Source organism: Oncorhynchus clarkii, chromosome 12, assembly GCF_045791955.1.
Source record: "Oncorhynchus clarkii lewisi isolate Uvic-CL-2024 chromosome 12, UVic_Ocla_1.0, whole genome shotgun sequence".
NCBI lineage: Eukaryota > Metazoa > Chordata > Actinopteri > Salmoniformes > Salmonidae > Oncorhynchus > Oncorhynchus clarkii.
The window spans coordinates 89,556,587-89,573,536 of record NC_092158.1 but is presented as its reverse complement, the minus strand read 5'-3'; the positions used below and the strand labels follow the sequence as shown (position 1 = coordinate 89,573,536).

The window sequence follows — 16,950 nt, the reverse complement described above, 5'->3', positions numbered from 1 at the left end:
TCCAGGGGAATGGAGTTGCCCATCCCTGCTCCATGGGAATGGAGTTGCCCATCCCTGCTCCATGGGAATGGAGTTGCCCATCCCTGCTCCATGGGAATGGAGTTGCCCATCCCTGCTCCATGGGAATGGAGTTGCCCATCCCTGCTTCAGGGGAATGGAGTTGCCCATCCCTGCTCCAGGGGAATGGAGTTGCCCATCCCTGCTCCATGGGAATGGAGTTGCCCATCCCTGCTTCAGGGGAATGGAGTTGCCCATCCCTGCTCCAGGGGAATGGAGTTGCCCATCCCTGCTCCAGGGGAATGGGGTTGCCCATCCCTGCTCCAGGGGAATGGAGTTGCCCATCCCTGCTCCAGGGGAATGGAGTTGCCCATCCCTGCTCCAGGGGAATAGAGTTGCCCATCCCTGCTCCAGGGGACTATGAGTTGCCCATCCCTGCTCCAGGGGAATGGAGTTGCCAATCCCTGCTCCAGGGGAATGAAGTTGCCCATCCCTGCTCCAGGGGAATGGAGTTGCCCATCCCTGCTCCAGGGGACTATGAGTTGCCCATCCCTGCTCCAGGGGAATCGAGTTGCCCATCCCTGCTCCATGGGAATGGAGTTGCCCATCCCTGCTCCAGGGGAATGGAGTTGCCCATCCCTGCTCCAGGGGAATGGAGTTGCCCATCCCTGCTCCAGGGGAATGGATTTGCCCATCCCTGCTCCAGGGGAATGGAGTTGCCCATTCATGCTCCAGGGGAATGGAGTTGCCCATCCCTGCTCCAGGGGAATGGAGTTGCCCATTCATGCTCCAGGGGAATGGAGTTGCCCATCCCTGCTCCAGGGGAATGGAGTTGCCCATCCCTGCTCCAGGGGACTGGAGTTGCCCATTCATGCTCCAGGGGAATGGAGTTGCCCATTCATGCTCCAGGGGAATGGAGTTGCCCATCCCTGACCCAGGGGACTGGAGTTGCCCATTCATGCTCCAGGGGAATGGATGACAAAAAGTGAGGGAGACTGAAAGACAGATACACAGTCCTGGGTTCACTAAGGCCTGAGAGTCAAGGACACGCCCTGAGATAGATGAACTGCAGGAACGCTGGGTTGTAGTGATTATGGCACAGCATAGCAAAATGTTTTGCAACTAAAAACAATTGTTTCTTATTGTTCAGGTATCTGTCCCTGTTTCAGTCAGTTTTCTTCTGTTTGGTGCATAGTAAACACTACCCTGTTGAGACAGTGAGAGGCCACATTGTCATAGAGACTCCGCACTCCAGACAATCAAGGCAGCTTTGTGTTTGTTTTTGTGTGTGAGTTCATTACAGCACAATCTTACCAACGCCAAAGAGGTTTGCATGCAGTGTTTTACTGTATATTATGAAAAAGCTTGAGCTATTATGCTGCAATTTCAGCTTAGCTTGATCCATGTTGAGGATGGGTTTGCATGGACACCACCTTGGCCTTGTTAGCTCCCTAGGAAATGTGATTATGTATGTGTGAATGTATGCCTCTGACTGAATCTATGTCAGTGTAAAACTGAGCGTGTGTGTGTGTGTGTCTGTCTGAATATATATATGTATATATGAGTTGTTTTGAAAGATGTCTTACCTCAAGTATGTATGTGTTGTTGTCTAATAATAGGATTGTACTGTTATATACCAAATAAAGTATCCTTTTGAACAGGTGATTTCCTGTTCCGTGTTTGTCTTTGGCTTCTATTCCTCCTAGGTCAGGGCTCTCCAAGTCCGGTGATGGGGAACTACTGGGTAAGCAGGCTTTTGTTCTATCCCAGCGCTAACACATTTCCAATAAGGATCTGCATAACTGATCATGGCCTTGAGATATGTTAAAAGGGGATTGAAAGGGTATTGAGATAGGTAGATAAAGGGGGTTGACATAGGTAGAATAAATATCTATTATATTTTACTGTGTTCTATTCTGAAGCAGTGGTCCAGTGGGTGAGCAGCCTCCGAGGTTATGATGGAGTTTTACAGTGTATTGGATTTTAAAGAGGCAATCGGCTTTAGAATAGAACAAGAGATTAGAATATAATATAGATACTTAATTTTCCGTTTTGTGAGAAACGGAAATATCATATATTTAAAAGTCCAAACAAAGATAGGCTACATGAGGTGTGGATAGGCTGAAGCTAAAAAAAGGTCCAACCGAAAACCTGTGGAACTTCCTTTAAACTGCTGCTATCTGTGGTCCTATTGGGCAGCCTACCCCTGGCCCCTCCTAGTTCACTTCACCATAACTCCTCCTTTCTCCTGAAGTGTAGGTCTACTCTCCTTCACTAGGCTACTTCCCACACATCTAAAAGCATTGGATTGGTGGAGGCATTTAGGCTAGAGGGGGTTTATACCAAATTTATTTTACCAGTGATTTCCTTCAAATAAGTGAAGGGGAAGTTAACAAGTGCAAACTTTGGGAGGAAGGAGAGATAATTGCGTCTTACATCTCTACAGATCGGTGTCCCACCCTCAGGGCGGTTGAGCTAATGTGCGGTAATGTGATTAGCATGATGTTGTAATGAACAAGAACATTTCCCAGGGCATAGACATATCTGATATTGGCAGAAAGCTTAGCTGTACTGTTCCATTACAGTAGCTATTACAGGGAAAGAATACCATGATGTTGTTTGAGGAGAGTGCACAGTTATGAACTTGAAAAGTTATTAATAAACATATTAGGCACATTTGGGCAGTCTTGATAAAACATTTTGAACTGACTTGCTATGGTTCATTGGATCAGTCTAAAACTTTGCACATACACTGCTGCCATCTAATGGCAACAATCTAAATTGCGCCTGAGCTGGAATAATACATTATGGCCTTTCTCTTCCATTTCAAAGATGGTACAAAAAAAGGTTGTTTTTTCTTTGTATTATCTTTTACCAGATCTAATGTGTTATATTCTCCTACATTCATTCTACATTTCCACAAACGTCAAAGTGTTTCCTTTAAAATGGTATCAAGAATATGCATATCCTTGATTCAGGTCCTAAAATACAGGCAGTTAGATTTGGGTATGTCATTTTAGGCGAAAATTGAGGGGGAAAGGGGGCGGAAACTTTTAACCACTGTCGCCATCTAATGTGAAAGTAAGTGGCCGCTAGATGGCAGCATGAGTGGAGAGACTGGTCACGAGGCAGTGCGTGTCAAAAATAAGTGGATGACAGAAAAGTTTTAGTATCGTGTTTTTTAATCACATGACGACAAACTATGTTTATTACTTTTATCATGTCAATTGATTAAAATAATTTAAAATGGCAGCCTTGGCTTTAATATATGCAGAGACTAGGTCTAGGCTACTCCAAATTATACATAGGCCTGGTGGATGAGAGCACTATCAATGTTGTTTCGAGAGGGAAGTGTAGGCTATACTATCCTGTGAAAGAAAAGTCACTTCCGAATGGGCGCAATAATAAAGATATGCCTGCCTATAGGCTAGACTAGGCTACATCTAAATGTTGGCTATTGTATTTAGAAATATACATTTTATGACAAGCAATTTCTGTTGTGTATAGGAGCGCAAGAAGTGGTAGGGATGGACTGGTGGAGTGTGTAAGAGAGAGAGAGAGAGAGAGAGAGAGAAGAGAGGGACTGCGCTTAGAGCTGGAGTGCGCGCGGGATAGCACACCGGCTGGATCGGGGAGTCGCGAAGATGGAGATCCGACCAGACAGGTTTAAGGCGGTTGCAGCCAAGAATCTGGGAAAGATACACAGGTACCTCCTTAACTTCTTAACAATTGCTTATGGCTTGCCTTATTTTTATGTAAACCGTTTGTTGAAAATAGCTTTTTCTATATGCTGCGGTAATATAACTTTTATTGGTGATATTCAAAGCCCAAAAGGGCAACTGTTTGTGAAAGTGACTAAAAAGAAGTGGCACTTTCAGACAATGTAGCGCCACGGTCGATACCTGGATCTCAGTGGCGCGCACTGTATGCTAGGCGCACCTGGACTCGTTTGGACAGTGTGCGCTCAGGGGCACAGCAAAATGGCAACATCTGGTGTGCATCCAGAGACGGGGTGGACATTATCACTAGAAAACTAGAACAACTCAAACAAATTGAGAGCGTGTATTTTATGAAATTCGATTCGGATAGGCTGTATAACAGTCGAAATGTATTGATGTAAATTGATTGTAGCAGGGTTTGGGTCAATTCGAACTGAATGCAGTCAATTCAGGAATTCAACTGAAATTCCAATTCAATTATTTGAAAAGGGCATACATTTTCAGTGACTTCTCAATAAACTGGAAAGTACCTATTTATTTCAGAAGTACCATTTTTTAAAATTCACTTCCTAAATGAACTGCTTTAAATTAAATTCGAATTGCCCCCAACCCTTCGATTGTAGGCTACCTAGATTGTTTCGGTTTTGGCGTTCAGGTGAGATGTGCCACTCTTGGTTTCAGCAGAGAGTGCGTGCGGTATCTGGGACCTGTGTTGCTCGGAGAGGTGTGATTACATAATGTTTTCGTGCGTAATTGACGCGCACTGGCCGATTGAGAAGGTTGTCCAGGTGGAAAGGAATAGAGAGAATCAGATTAGCCTCATGTAACATGTATGGTCCCCGGTGCCGATGACAGACCGAAACATCGACAGACAGACAGGACACTCAGAAAGACATACATACAATACCCATCGCCATCCTAATTGTCGCGTGTTCAATCAAGTGGTTTACATTCAACCTGACGGTTCGTTACAATGGCTCTGAACATGTACATAGTTGGAAAAGGATTTGAAACTTCCCCTGCAACTACAGGTGCGGATTATAGGCCTATCTTTCGCTATGCAAGTGCAGTGGTCACGTGCATCCACTGGTTTAATAAATAATGTTTCCAATCTATTTTTATTTAGTAACTTTGAAATGTATTCATAAAAAAAGCCATATGGCGTTCAAATAGGCCTACAATAAAATAAAAAGCCCCAGTCATTGTTATGATGACCAGATGTATAGAAGATGTGTTTGCACAAAATCATCTTTCAACATGAACATTTCATCACATTAGACTAAATGTCCATAATTTTAGCTTGGAATTAACTCATTGGGATATTTAGGCTGTGATTAAAATTGGAAATATTGTCAAATCAATAGAGGTCTTTCCAATAACTTTTGCCAGGTGTATTAATTGATTGGTTGCATTTATTGGATAATTAAATGTATCGCGGTGCTCCAGCCAGACAAACTTCCGTGGGTCGACTAGGCCTACAGTTATTTTGTCAGACGGATTCTCCGTAGGTCGACTGGACACTCAGGCAGGAGTCACTGCTAAACTAAAGGCTATAAAATAGGTGTCGAAAAAAATCGCATTTTAAAGCTCCTGCAGCCTCCTGTCGAAACCCTGAATCGAAGCATAACTCCAAACGTTTTGAAGATTTCAGAAATCTCACGTTTTCTTTATTTTATTATTATTAGCCCATTATTAATATCGTTTGCATGTTTTATATATGTTTACAACAGCATGGCCTAAACAAATGCAGCGTTACGGAAGGAAAAACCTGTGAGAAAACACAATTTCATGTTCATTTAAACCGGTCGATAATCTACATAATAAATTACCATATACAGTTTAAAATAGAATATTAAAAAGTGATCAATTGATCGTCTGTGTAGGTGACAAAAAATGAGAGATTATAGTCATTGATAGGGCAGCACACTCGAGCTCTCCCGGGGTTTGAGGTAGCAACCAAACATATAAATCCCCATCCTGAAATAGCCCGTTTCTCCGCCCAGCTGTCGGTCCACGCAAATCCCCTAACTCTACCCCTCCCACATTCCCACTCCAAGCCCAGCCCACTGTCACTTCCTCTCGCCCCCCTCCTCTCACCCCATCCTCATTCACAGACCAGCCTACTCCATCATCTCATCCGGGGCCCCGGATTAAGAGTGTAAGGGCACGCGAGTCAAATCGCTTTTTTCCCCCTGGCTCTCGTGAGGCACGTGCGTGCTGGTGTCCAATGCTATTTGCTTTGAAATACTGTATGTGATTGGATTTGATTTATTTATATAGGGCCTTTCTACCAATTCTTTCTACCAACTGAGGTAGTAGGCTAAAGGAGGTACTGAAAGCGCTTTACATAGTAGGCTAAAAGGGGGAAATCACCTTCACACTACACTTCTTGCATGACTGTGAGGGCTCACCCTCAGAGGAACTAGCTATATGACTGTAGTGTATCAGACTGAATGCCCAGAGGAACTAGCTATATGACTGTAGTGTATCAGACTGAGGGCTCAGTGTATCAGGAACTAGCTATATGACTGTAGTGTATCAGACTGAGGGCCCAGAGGAACTAGCTATATGACTGTAGTGTATCAGACTGAGGGCCCAGAGGAACTAGCTATATGACTGTAGTGTATCAGACTGAGGGCTCAGAGGAACTAGCTATATGACTGTAGTGTATCAGACTGAGGGCTCAGAGGAACTAGCTATATGACTGTAGTGTATCAGACTGAGGGCTCAGAGGAACTAGCTATATGACTGTAGTGTATCCTAATCAAAGGGTTGAACTAATCCATATTTTGTAAATTATTGGTGTATTCACGTATATGGTAGGCCTACAGTACCAGTCAAAAGTTTGGACACAGCTACTTATACTTGGGTGTTTCTTGTAGAATAATAGTGAAGACATTAAAACTATGAAATAACACACATGGAATCATGTAGTAACCAAAAAAGTGCTAAACAAATAAAAATATATTTTAGATGAGATTCTTCAAAGTAGCCAGCCGTTGCCTATATGACATCATTGCACACTCTTGGCATTCTCTCAACCAGCTTCATGAGGTAGTCACCTGGAATGGATTTCAATTAACAGGTGTGCCTTGTTAAAAGTGAATTTGTGGAATTCTGTTCCTTCTTAATGTGTTTGAGCCAATCAGTTGTGTTGTGAAAATGTAGGGGTGTTATACAGAATATGTCCCTATTTGATAAAAGACCAAGTCCATGTTATGGCAAGAACAGCTTGAATAAGCAAAGAGCAACTACAGTCCATCATTACTTTAAGACTTGAAGGTCAGTCAATACGGAACATTTCAAGAACTTTGAAAGTTTCTTCAAGTGCAGTCGCAAAAATCATAAAGCGCAATGATGAAACTGGCTGTCATGAGGACCGCCACAGGAAAGGAAGACCCATAGTCACCTCTACTGCAGAGGATAAGTTAATTAGACTTAACTTCACATCAGATTGAATTGCTGCAAAGAAACCACAACTAAAGGACACCAATAATAAGAAGAGACTTGCTTGGGTCAAGAAACACGAGTAATGGATATTAGTCCGGTGGAAATCTGTCCTTTGGTCTGATGAGTCTAAATGTAAGATTTTTGGTTCCAACCGCTGTGTCTTTGTGAGACGCAGAGTAGGTGAACGGATGATCTCCACATGTGTGGTTCCCACCATGAAGGATGGAGGAGGATGTGTGATGGTGTGGATGTGCTTTGCTGGTGACACTGTTGGTGATTTATTTAGAATTCAAAGCACACTTAACCAGCATGGCTACCACCGTATTCTACAGCAATACGCCATCCCATATGGTTTGAGCTTAGTGGGACTATAATTTGTTTCTCAACAGGACAATGACCCAACACACCTCCTGTGCCTTGAATTCTAAATAAATCACCAACATTGTCACCAGCAAAGCACATCCACACCATCACACATCCTCCACCATGCTTCACGGTGGGAACCACACTTGTGGAGATCATCCATTCACCTACTCTGCGTCTCACAAAGACACGGCGATTGGAACCAAAAATCTTACATTTAGACTCATCAGACCAAAGGACAGATTCCCACCGGTCTAATATCCATTACTCGTGTTTCTTGACCCAAGCAAGTCTCTTCTTATTATTGGTGTCCTTTAGTTGTGGTTTCTTTGCAGCAATTCAATCTGATGTGCAGTTAAGTAAGGCCAATTTGACCAAGAAGGAGAGTGATGGAGTGCTGCATCAGATGATCTGACCTCCACAATCATTTGATCTCAACCCAATTAAGATGGTTTGGGATGAGTTGAACTGCAGAGTTTTTATTTTTTATTTTACTTTGGCAAGTCAGATAAGAACAAATTCTTATTTAAAATGACAGTCTAGGAACAGTGGGTTAACTGCCTTGTTCAGGGGCAGAATGACAGATTTTTACCTTGTCAGCTCAGGGATTCAATCTAGCAACCTTTCGGTTACTGGCCCAACACTCTAACCACTAGGCTACCTGTCCTCCAGTGAAGGAAAAGCAGCGAACAAGTGCTCAGCGTATATGGGAACTACTTCAAGCCTGTTGGAAAAGCATTCCAGGTGAAGCTGGTTGAGAGAATGCCAAGAGTGTGCAAAGCTGTCGTCAAGGCAACGGGTGGTTACTTTGAAGAATCTCAAATATAAAATGTATTTTGATATGTTTAACACTTTTCTGATTACTACTTGATTCCATATGTGTATTTGTTTTGATGTATTCACTATTATTCTACAACGTAGAAAATAAATAAGAAAAACCCTGACTACGTGTCTCCAAACTTTTGATTGGTACTCTATATTCAAACAATAGGAAGTATGTGTGTGTGTGTGTGTGTGTGTTTGTGTGTGCGTATGTGAGCGTGTATACTGTGTGAGTGGTCTACCTCACCGACAGAACCGTGATCCCTCCCTGTGAATGCTGCCAGTAGTTCATCTATTATTTAGAGTTTTTCTCCATCGGAATGCGTCTCTTGTTTCTATATTAAACTAGGTAGGCAAATACTATGGTAGTGTAAGGTACAGAGCAGCCCCAACACCTTCTCTTCTCCTCTCTAAGGTACAGAGCCCCAACACCCTCTCCTCTCCTCTCTAAGGTACAGAGCAGCCCCAACACCTTCTCCTCTCCTCTCTAAGGTACAGAGCAGCCCCAACACCCTCTCCTCTCCTCTCTAAGGTACAGAGCAGCCCCAACACCTTCTCCTCTCCTCTCTAAGGTACAGAGCAGCCCCAACACCCTCTCCTCTCCTCTCCTCTATAAGGTACAGAGCCCCAACACCTTCTCCTCTCCTCTCGAAGGTACAGAGCCCCAACACCCTCTCCTCTCCTCTATAAGGTACAGAGCAGCCCCAACACCTTCTCCTCTCCTCTCGAAGGTACAGAGCCCCAACACCTTCTCCTCTCCTCTCTAAGGTACAGAGCCCCAACACCTTCTCCTCTCCTCTCTAAGGTACAGAGCCCCAACACCTCCTCTCCTCTCTAAGGTACAGAGCCCCAACACCCTCTCCTCTCCTCTCGAAGGTACAGAGCAGCCCCAACACCCTCTCCTCTCCTCTCGAAGGTACAGAGCCCCAACACCCTCTCCTCTCCTCTCTAAGGTACAGAGCAGCCCCAACACCTTCTCCTCTCCTCTCTAAGGTACAGAGCCCCAACACCCTCTCCTCTCCTCTCCTCTCTAAGGTACAGAGCCCCAACACCTTCTCCTCTCCTCTCTAAGGTACAGAGCCCCAACACCCTCTCCTCTCCTCTATAAGGTACAGAGCAGCCCCAACACCTTCTCCTCTCCTCTATAAGGTACAGAGCAGCCCCAACACCCTCTCCTCTCCTCTCTAAGGTACAGAGCAGCCCCAACACCTTCTCCTCTCCTCTATAAGGTACAGAGCAGCCCCAACACCCTCTCCTCTCCTCTCTAAGGTACAGAGCCCCAACACCCTCTCCTCTCCTCTCCCCTCTAAGGTACAGAGCAGCCCCAACACCTTCTCTTCTCCTCTCTAAGGTACAGAGCCCCAACACCTTCTCCTCTCCTCTATAAGGTACCAACACCCTCTCCTCTCCTCTTCTCTATAAGGTACAGAGCAGCCCCAACACCCTCTCCTCTCCTCTTCTCTATAAGGTACAGAGCAGCCCCAACACCCTCTCCTCTCCTCTCCTCTCTAAGGTACAGAGCCCCAACACCTTCTCCTCTCCTCTATAAGGTACAGAGCCCCAACACCCTCTCCTCTCCTCTCTAAGGTACAGAGCAGCCCCAACACTTTCTCTTCTCCTCTCTAAGGTACAGAGCCCCAACACCCTCTCCTCTCCTCTCTAAGGTACAGAGCAGCCCCAACACCTTCTCCTCTCCTCTATAAGGTACAGAGCAGCCCCAACACCCTCTCCTCTCCTCTCTAAGGTACAGAGCAGCCCCAACACCTTCTCCTCTCCTCTCTAAGGTGCAGAGCCCCAACACCCTCTCCTCTCCTCTCTTCTCTTCTCTACCTTCACCTCTTCCCTGCAGTCATTCCCTTGTCATCCGTCAATAAGTAATCATATTTAGCAGAGGCTTTTATCCAAAGCGAGTTACAGTCATGTGTGCATATATTTAATGTCTGGGTGGTCCTGGGAATCAAACCCACAATCCTGGTGTTGCAACCACCATGCCAACTGATCTAATGAGGACCATGCTCTACTAACTGGTCTACAGAGGACCATGCTCTACTAACTGAACTACAGAGGACCATGCTCTACCAACTGGTCTACAGAGGACCATGCTCTACTAACTGAACTACAGAGGACCATGCTCTACCAACTGAACTACAGAGGACCATGCTCTACTAACTGAACTACAGAGGACCATGCTCTACCAACTGGTCTACAGAGGACCATGCTCTTCTACCAACTGGTCTACAGAGGACCATGCTCTACTAACTGAATTACAGAGGACCATGCTCTACCAACTGAACTACAGAGGACCATGCTCTACCAACTGAACTACAGAGGACCATGCTCTACTAACTGAACTACAGAGGACCATGCTCTACCAACTGAACTACAGAGGACCATGCTCTACCAACTGAACTACAGAGGACCATGCTCTACCAACTGAACTACAAAGGACCATGCTCTACCAACTGAACTACAGAGGACCATGCTCTACCAACTGATCTACAGAGGACCATGCTCTACTAACTGAGCAACAGAGGACCATGCTCTACTAACTGAACTACAGAGGACCATGCTCTACCAACTGAACTACAGAGGACCATGCTCTACCAACTGGTCTACAGAGGACCATGCTCTACTAACTGAGCAACAGAGGACCATGCTCTACTAACTGAACTACAGAGGACCATGCTCTACCAACTGGTCTACAGAGGACCATGCTCTACTAACTGATCTACAGAGGACCATGCTCTACTAACTGAACTACAGAGGACCATGCTCTACTAACTGAACTACAGAGGACCATGCTCTACTAACTGAACTACAGAGGACCATGCTCTACCAACTGAACTACAGAGGACCATGCTCTACTAACTGAACTACAGAGGACCATGCTCTACCAACTGAACTACAGAGGACCATGCTCTACCAACTGAACTACAGAGGACCATGCTCTACCAACTGATCTACAGAGGACCATGCTCTACCAACTGGTCTACAGAGGACCATGCTCTACCAACTGATCTACAGAGGACCATGCTCTATCAACTGGTCTACAGAGGACCATGCTCTACCAACTTAACTACAGAGGACCATGCTCTACTAACTGAACTACAGAGGACCATGCTCTACCAACTGATCTACAGAGGACCATGCTCTACTAACTGAACTACAGAGGACCATGCTCTACTAACTGAACTACAGAGGACCATGCTCTACCAACTGATCTTTGGAATCTAGCTTATTAGATAATGGTCATCACAACAGAGCTATCTCAACCTATAGGCTATCACAGCGGAGCATTCTCAACCTATTGGCTATCACAGCCGTGCTCTCTCAATCTATTGACTATCACAGCGGAGGTCTCTCAAGTTAGGGGGGGGGGGGGGGGGTCATACACCCAATTAGTACAGCCTGTAACAGACCCCGACATGCAGGGTGACATTTTGGCAGAGCCATAAAGTGCTATCATTGTCAAATTGATGGAATTCATGGTTAAGATATGTAGTGCCAGCTGCTCTGTCATTTTAAACCCTCATATTGATGGAATTCATGTCATTTTAAAACCTCATATTGATGGAATTCATGTCATTTTAAACCCTCATATTGATGGAATTCATGTCATTTTAAACCCTCATATTGATGGAATTCATGTAATTTTAAACCCTCATATTGATGGAATTCATGTAATTTTAAACCCTCATATTGATGGAATTCATGTAATTTTAAACCCTCATATTGATGGAATTCATGGTTAAGAAGGAAATGCTACCACAGTCATGGGGAGGGAAATGCTACCACAGTCATGGGGAGGGAAATGCTACCACAGGCATGGGGAGGGAAATGCTACCACAGGCATGGGGAGGGAAATGCTACCACAGGCATGGGGAGGGAAATGCTACCACAGTCATGGGGAGGGAAATGCTACCACAGGCATGGGGAGGGAAATGCTACCGCAGGCATGGGGAGGGAAATGCTACCGCAGGCATGGGGAGGGAAATGCTACCACAGGCATGGGGAGGGAAATTCTACCACAGGCATGGGGAGGGAAATGCTACCACAGTCATGGGGAGGGAAATGCTACCACAGTCATGGGGAGGGAAATGCTACCACAGGCATGGGGAGGGAAATGCTACCACAGGCATGGGGAGGGAAATGCTACCACAGGCATGGGGAGGGAAATGCTACCACAGGCATGGGGAGGGAAATGCTACCACAGGCATGGGGAGGGAAATGTAACTTTCCACACCGACGACGCTTTACTGCAATGTCAAGACAGTACTACTATAGTTCTACATCTGTAAAGCACCTTTCATAAACATTAAAACACTACAAATATATTTAAAAAACAGTACATACAGTACATACATGGGCAGCAGGTAGCCTAGTGGTTAGAGAGACAGGTAGCGACAGGTAGCCTAGTAGTTAGAGAGACAGGTAGCCTAGTGGTTAGAGAGACAGGTAGCGACAGGTAGCCTAGTGGTTAGAGAGACAGGTAGCCTAGTGGTTAGAGAGACAGGTAGCCTAGTGGTTAGAGAGACAGGTAGCCTAGTGGTTAGAGAGACAGGTAGCCTAGTGGTTAGAGAGACAGGTAGCCTAGTGGTTAGAGAGACAGGTAGCCTAGTGGTTAGAGAGTTGGACTTGTAACCGAAAGGTTGCAAGATCGAATCCCCCAGCTGACAAGGTAAAAAAATCTGTCGTTCTGCCCCTGAACAAGGCAGTTGACTGTTGCTAGGTCATCATTGAAAATAAGCATTTGTTCTTAACTGACTTACCTAGTTTAATAAAGGTCAAATAAATAAATAAACATAGTAAACAAAAACAAAAATATATATATATATATTTGTGTAACAACATATAATCAAAAAATAGTTGGTGGCGTTTTAATATGTATTGATAGTGACTTCCTGGTTTTACAGTATGTCACATGGATGCTGTTTTACAGTATGTCACATGGATGCTGTTTTACAGTATGTCACATGGATGCTGTCTTTCTAAGTTCTGTGAATTGCCATGCAGTTTGCAGTGTGAGTAGTAATAACTCATATCTCTTCAAGAGCAGTCCTGTACAACTGCATGCTGTAGGTTTGTGTGTGTGTGTGTGTGTGTGTGTGTGTGTGTGTGTGTGTGTGTGTGTGTGTGTGTGTGTGTGTGTGTGTGTGTGTGTGTGTGTGTGTGTGTGTGTGTGTGTGTGTGTGTGTGTGTGTGTGTGTGTGTGTGTGTGCATGAGCGAGTTTGTACTAAGTTGTTTCACAATGTCTGGGTGTAATTTTGTTTCTGGGGTGTATAAAGGTCATGCAATGTGTGTGTGTGCGTGCGTGTTTGTGTGTGTGTCTATGACGGAGATCGTGTGACAGGAGGGGGGAGTATGACTCCCTAGGTAACATCGTCCCATAGAGACACAATCTGTTCACTAGAGAGGAGGGCAGGGTGAGAGAGAAAGAGAGAGGTGGAGGGGGGATAAGGGAAGCCATCACTGTTATCTTAATTCAAATGGCAATAGCAGCAATCATTTAGAGCGTCAAGAGGGAGATTTGAAGAGGATTTTAATCAATCTCATCAGACAGCGCCCAATGTTCAATATGTCCACCTTCAACTTTCACTAGGTTTCAAATAAACCACTGGACTTAATGAAGGTTTCCACCCACTGACCTTCAAACGCTCTCTGAGTCCCAAATGGCATCCTATTCCCTACAGGGCTCTGGTCAGAAGTAGTGCACTATGTAGGGAATAGTGTGTCATTTGGGAGGTATGGATAGTAGACAAGGGCTCTGTTCTGAAGCCCCCAACCGTCACTTCACCAACGACATCCAACAAGTCATCTCTTCCATTCAACCAGATTATTCATTTAGTTGAACTTTAAAGCTGGAATCCTTAGTTGCTACATCCATTTTTGGACTTATAAATTAATGATTTATACCCATTAATTCTTGAATAATCTAACTTTGAAATGCCTCATGAGCTTAGTTTAACTGTTGTGCCCCATCAGAACCCCACATTTAAGCTTGTTTTACTCCAATGCTTGTAAACAAAGAAAATGGAGGGAAAGCAAGAGGAGGGAGGGACAGCAAGAGGAGGGAGGGACAGTAAGAGGGTAGAGGGACAGCAAGAGGAGGGAGGGACAGCAAGAGGAGGGAGGGACAGTAAGAGGGTAGAGGGACAGCAAGAGGATGGAGGGACAGTAAGAGGAGGGAGGGACAGTAAGAGGGTAGAGGGACAGCAAGAGGAGGGAGGGACAGCAAGAGGAGGGAGGGACAGCAAGAGGAGGGAGGGACAGTAAGAGGGTAGAGGGACAGCAAGAGGATGGAGGGACAGCAAGAGGAGGGAGGGACAGTAAGAGGGTAGAGGGACAGCAAGAGGATGGAGGGACAGCAAGAGGAGGGAGGGACAGTAAGAGGGTAGAGGGACAGCAAGAGGATGGAGGGACAGCAAGAGGAGGGAGGGACAGCAAGAGGAGGGAGGGACAGTAAGAGGGTAGAGGGACAGCAAGAGGATGGAGGGACAGCAAGAGGAGGGAGGGACAGCAAGAGGAGGGAGGGACAGTAAGAGGGTAGAGGGAAAGCAATTGAATGGAGGGACAGCAAGAGGGACAGCAAGAGGAGGAGGGACAGCAAGAGGGCAGCAAGAGGAGGAGGGACAGCAAGAGGAGGGAGGGACAGTAAGAGGGTAGATGGACAGTAAGAGGGTAGAGGGACAGCAAGAGGGTAGAGGGAAAGCAATCGGATGAAGGGACAGCAAGAGGAGGGACAGCAAGTGGAGGGAGGGACAGCAAGAGGAGGGAGGGACAGCAAGAGGGCAGCAAGAGGAGGGAGGGACAGCAAGAGGAGGGAGGGACCTCAGAAATATCATTATATATGGACAAGTGATCACTAGGGCGTCTGAGATGACGTAACATTTTACTCTCTCCTCTCTCTCTCTCTCTCTCTCTCTCTCTCTCTCTCTCTCTTGCTCCCTCTATTTCTCTCTGTCTGTCTCTCATCCTCTTATGAGGGGATTATCAGGAACGCTCTGTGAATTTGAGAATTTAATATAAAAGGTAACAAAAGAGTTGTCATCAGCTCATTTGCCAAGCCAGTCTGTTCTATCTGTTATAACACACATGGAGGCCCAGCCAGTCTATCTGTTATAACACACATGGAGGCCCAGCCAGTCTATATGTTATAACACACATGGAGGCCCAGCCAGTCTATATGTTATAACACACATGGAGGCCCAGCCAGTCTGTTCTATCTGTTATAACACACATGGAGGCCCAGCCAGTCTATCTGTTATAACACACATGGAGGCCCAGCCAGTATATATGTTATAACACACAAGGAGGCCCAGACAGTCTGTTCTATCTGTTATAACACACATGGAGGCCCAGCCAGTCTATATGTTATAACACACATGGAGGCCCAGCCAGTCTATATGTTATAACAGACATGGAGGCCCAGACAGTCTATATGTTATAACACACATGGAGGCCCAGCCAGTATATATGTTATAACACACATGGAGGCCCAGCCAGTCTATATGTTATAACACACATGGAGGCCCAGCCAGGCTGTTCTGTCTGGCAGTGAGGTAGTGTGTATGTTATAACCTTCACAGCACCTTTATAACCTGTTATAGATTATAGAACTGCTACAGAAACTCCTAAGTCAACGTTGTGGAGTAGATTGTGCTCACAATCAATGTTAGATGGCTGAATGGATGGATTGATAGATAGATGGACAGATGGGTAGATGGATCGATGGATGGATCAATGTTAGATGGCTGAATGGATGGATTGATGGACAGATGGGTAGATGCATCGATGGATGGATCAATGTTAGATGGATGGATTGATGGATAGATGGATAGATGGACAGATGGATGGATCCATGTTAGATGGCTGGATGGATGGATTGATGGACAGATGGGTAGATGGGTAGATGCATCGATGGATGGATCCATGTTAGATGGCTGGATTGATGGACAGATGGACAGATGGGTAGATGCATCGATGGATGGATCCATGTTAGATGGCTGGATGGATGGACAGATGGACAGATGGGTAGATGCATCGATGGATGGATCCATGTTAGATGGCTGGATTGATGGACAGATGGACAGATGGGTAGATGCATCGATGGATGGATCCATGTTAGATGGCTGGATGGATGGATAGATGGATGGATCAATGTTAGATGGCTGAATGGATAGGTAGATGGATGGATCAATGTTAGATGGCTGAATGGATAGGTAGATGGATGGATCAATGTTAGATGGCTGAGTGGATGGGTAGATGGATGGATCAATGTTAGATGGCTGAATGGATGGGTAGATGGATGGATCAATGTTAGATGGCTGAATGGATGGGTAGATGGATGGATCAATGTTAGATGGCTGAATGGATGGGTAGATGGATGGATCAATGTTAGATTACAACCTACTACATCATTTTAAATGATCATCCAGTCCATATCCACAGCTCTACACAGAGCATCACTGAGACACTGGCCGTGTCCCAATACCCGCAGTTGAATTCTAAATAGTAGGCTGATTGGCTATGCGAAAATATTAATTTTATAACATGTGACATTTTGAGAACTGAGTATACTTTAAATGCCAGGATGTCATA

The 16,950-nt window shown here is 45.2% G+C and overlaps 1 protein-coding gene across 1 annotated transcript in view; it reads left to right on the top strand.

Annotated features, from left to right (window-relative positions):
* The first annotated feature begins 3,610 nt into the window (after positions 1–3,610).
* Positions 3,611–16,950, top strand: part of LOC139421614 (vesicular glutamate transporter 1-like) — a 60,245-nt gene continuing 46,905 nt past the window's right edge. Inside the window, exon 1 of the mRNA XM_071172673.1 lies at positions 3,611–3,703. Within this exon, the coding sequence (XP_071028774.1) occupies positions 3,642–3,703 (62 nt within the window). The 5' untranslated portion in view covers positions 3,611–3,641. The remainder of the gene's footprint in view (positions 3,704–16,950) is intronic.